General features: G+C 42.8%; 1 protein-coding gene across 1 annotated transcript in view; it reads right to left on the bottom strand.

Annotated features, from left to right (window-relative positions):
- The window catches only part of Mgst1 (microsomal glutathione S-transferase 1), a 16,444-nt gene that overhangs the window by 8,480 nt on the left and 3,698 nt on the right, over positions 1 to 4,266 (bottom strand). The window contains exon 2 of the mRNA XM_029535076.1: positions 143 to 299. Within this exon, the coding sequence (XP_029390936.1) occupies positions 143 to 268 (126 nt within the window). The 5' untranslated portion in view covers positions 269 to 299. The remainder of the gene's footprint in view (positions 1 to 142; positions 300 to 4,266) is intronic.

Genomic DNA, 4,266 nt, shown 5'->3' with positions numbered 1-4,266 from the left:
GATAGATAGATAGATAGATAGATAGATAGATAGATAGATAGATAGATAGATAGATAGATAGATAGATCAGAATAGAAATTGACAAGGCTGTTTCAGAATTTTAACCCTTAAAGGTGAGGAAAGGTCACCTCTGAAGCCTAACCTTGTTGGTTATCCTCTGGAATGCAGTCGCAGAGCTCAGGAACATCATCTTGGCAAGAATGATCGTCGCATAGGAGCTAAAGGCCATAAACACCTCATTGTCCATGAGCTGCCTGAGGTCGGCCATGCTTCCAATCTTGGCCTCAATCTTCAAATGACTGCAGACAAGAAGGGGGGATGGGAACACCTCGGGTCACTTGGTGGTCACTTGGCATCCTGACATCACAGCACTAACTTCATTGTCCTTGAAATACATATACATCATGGGCTGTTTACAAGGGAATTGATTGCATCCTTGCACAAGGTTCACTCCTGTAATCACAACTGTTGGGAGTTTAAGACCACCCTAGGCTATACAGTAAGTTTCAGGCCAGCCCACATTACAGGGTGAAATCTTTCTTCAAATAATTTGATTCATTAATTAAAAGCAGAATTATTTCTGGAATAAACAGAATAATAATTCCTCTAGATCTGTATCATTAAAGATGAAGATACCAAGCAAGTGCTAAAAGGAACTGTAAGAGTTATTGGAGCAGAGCATAAAAACAGTCAAAATACCCCAAAGATAGAATAAAATACAGATTTGTACCAGGAAGAACAAAGGTTTAATCAATAGCTCAGTGGTCACTATAGGATCTTTGGAAGTACAAGTTCAGCCCACAGCAGGACTGCTGTGTTACTGGGAATGCTTAAAATCTGAATACCCTTCTTTATAGAAACCTAGAAATATTAATAGTATCTATCACTAATTTACTATCAGATTTAAATGCAAAAAATGAAAATGAATATAATAGTAGCCAACAATGGCAGGGGGACCATCCATACTGTTTTACTTTATTCTTTATTTATTTGTTCATTTGACAGCATGGTTTTCAGATATCATAGGCTAGCCTCTAATTTGCTATATACAGAGAATAACTATGAACTCTCTGCCTCCCCAATACTGAATTTACAAGCTTACACGACAAAACCTGGCTCAATAAACTTCATGATACCGTCATCATCATTGTAACAGCAGCCCAGGCGAAGGAAGAAAGGACATCGGGGACATCCCAGGACCAGACCCACGAGCCCACAGTGAGGAAACTGTACACAGGGAAAGAGGAGCCAGGGGAAGGGGACCAGCTTTGTGGGACAGATGGGTTCATGTCACATCCTGTATTCACATCCATGTAAAAGCTGTCAGGAGGAAAGTGAGGGGCTGGAGAGATGGCTCAATGTGCAAGGGTGCTTGCTGCTGAGCCTGACAACCTGAGTTCAATCCCTGGAAGACACGTGATGGAAGGAGGGAATCAACTCCTGAAAGCTGTCCAACACATTCATACACACCAGGAAGTGTGTGCAAGCTCAGGCACAGACTAAACAAACAAACAAACAAACAATGAACAAGCATGCAAGCAAGCACCTAAGTAAAGTGAAGGGTAAGAAGGAGCCAGGAGGTAAAGGTGTACTGCGCTCAGGAGAAAGGACGCAGGAAATCAAAACTGACAGGGTCTAGGCTGAGGCTTAACATCAGAGCTCCTCACCTTCTCCGGTGCCCTCTGACCCCTGATCCCTGACTTTATCCATTCCCTAAAGCATGCATCTTCTCTCATACTCCCTAAGCAGCTCTAATCTTCATGATGTCCATTCCTGTTCTAAATTCCTTCCTGTAGCCTTGTAGGTCAGCCTCCAGAAACTTCCTCCATTTACCGATAGATAGATACAGCTATCTTCCATTTGCTGCTGGGCAGGCAGTTGTCAGTTGTCTATGTGTTGTCAGGCAATCTGATACAACCCATGGCCACAAACATCTAATTTTGTGAGAGTTTGTTGTGTCCAGCAACACCTTGGACTTTACTATAAAAACTCTACATAATGTTTATGAATATAAAAATTGTTATCTACTTCAAAGAAACAGAATATGGTAGCTGAGAGAGACACAAGCCCAGGATAATGTCTCATCCTGCATGCTAATAATAAATACATTGTGCTGATGCTTTGAGAAGACTTGCTCCATTTGCCTTTCAATGTCTTAATTCTGTTTTGTCCTTATTCAACTAAAAATTGGATGCCTACTTGGGGATGACCTAAAGGACACCCCTCCCACCCCTTACATTCTCTCTTCTTCCTAGAGAGACCACGTGCTCCATGCTTGACTCTTCTAATGGTAATGAAACCAGAAGCCTCCTAAGAAAACTCTGAATAAGGTCTCTTTAAGATAAAAATGTGCTCCCTGCTTGTAGTCTAAGTGAAACCACAGTCACCACGGGGGTCTTGCGCCTTCAGAACCTTCCTCTGGATGCCACCTCCCGCAGATGCTCAAGTCCCTTCTATGGTATGGTCTAAGCACACCTCCCATTTAACTTCCCATGGTTTTTTTATGCGGACTTGACAAAACCTAAATTCACTGGGAAGAGGGAGCCTCAACTGAAAGATTGCCACAACCAGACTGGCCTGTGGCCATGTCTATGAGGAACTGTTCATTGATGTGGGCCAGCCCAGTGCACTATAGGCAGCACTGTCCTTAAGCAGGTAGGTCTGGGCTGAATAAAGAGAGAGAGAGAGAGAGAGAGAGAGAGAGAGAGAGAGAGGAGGAGGAGGAGGACAGAGAGACAGAGAGACAAAGAGAGACAGCCAGAGACAGAGACAAGAGAGAGGCATGCCTTTATGTGTTCTACTTCAGCTCCCACTCTGGCATCCCTCAGTTATAGATTGTGATCGGAAACTGTAAACTAAACAAACCCATTGCTTCCCAATGGGTTTTTGGTCTGAGTGTTTCACTGCAGCCACAGGACACCATTAAGATACATCTGGTCATCATTTGTAATACCTGATGACACGTACACCCCACACAAGTAGCTATACAAACTATTTAGAAATTAGTGAGGAGAAAGCCTTCTGTGCATGTTCAACACAGATGCAATTTTGTATGTTTTTGTATGTTTTTGTATGTTTTTATCTACACCCGGATGAAATCCATGAAACAAAGGGTTTACTGTGCCCTAGATTATTTTTAAATTCCACTTATGACAGCGAGTTGATCCATTTCTATGAGTTCATGCTCTTGAAAGCATAGTGTGTTATCTCAGTGCAAGATAATACTTTCAGTAGTGTTTAATGTATCTGCTATTGCTCTGGTATTGGGGGAATAAAAGTCATGGTAAAATGCCCTATCCTTCAGAGCTCTTGTAAAGTTAATTAGCTTAATAAAGAATCCCTATGGTCCTTGCCTCTGAACAGAGATCTGAAGAAATACAACAAGGACTTTAATTTTAAAAAAAAAAAAAAAAAAGAAGAAGAAGAAGAAGAAAAAAAAAGTCTCATGAAGTTTATGAAGTAGAAAATTCTGCTATTTAATAACCTTCAAAATAAAAGCCTCTGCGATTATTTCCAGAACAAAACTTTATTAGCACTGGAACAAAAAGTCCAGCAAGGTTTTGGTGGTGGTGGTGGTGGTGGTGGTGGTGGTGGTGGTGGTGATGGTGGGTGGTGATGGTGGTGGTTTTTCATTCAGCATGATGGAAATCAATGGTGGAGAAGTAGAGAAAAATCAGGAACCTTCCAGAACAGTTAGTGGTGAAATGCAGAGGTGTCCAAGGTTGGAAAGAAAAGGCAATGAGGGGTTTCTGCATCTGCAAACCATACTCATGAAGCTGACACCATGGGGCTGCTCGGTTGCCAGGGATGGGGGCTAACTTCTCAGCCCTGTGATTCTGAGAGACCAGCCAGCACCAAGTCCCTATTCTGTCTACACCACAGGCCCATGAGACTCCTCTCTCAGAAATCTCCCACTTCCCAGGTATAGGAGAACCTATCATGGGAAGTAAGGGTAAGAGAAATAGGCAGCACTGACCACATAAAGGAAGGGAATACAATTCTGTATCTTTTCTCCTTGCCATGAGCCTGCTACGCCTAATTGAAACCAGAATAACAGCAATGGCAAGGCTGTGTAATGAAAAAAACAAACTCACTGAAAGCTTGCTGTTAGGGAAGTGTCCAGGATAGGTAGGTAAGTAGGTAGGAATATGAGGGAGAGGGGGTGGAGAGAGAGGGAGAGAAGGGGGAGGGAAAGGGAGGGGAAAGGGAGGGAAGGAAGAGGGGAGGGGGAGGGAGAGGGAAAGAAGAAGAAGAAGAAGAAGAAGA

Source organism: Mus pahari, chromosome 2 (genome assembly GCF_900095145.1).
Source record: "Mus pahari chromosome 2, PAHARI_EIJ_v1.1, whole genome shotgun sequence".
Lineage (NCBI taxonomy): Eukaryota > Metazoa > Chordata > Mammalia > Rodentia > Muridae > Mus > Mus pahari.
This window is presented reverse-complemented; position numbering and strand designations above follow the sequence as displayed.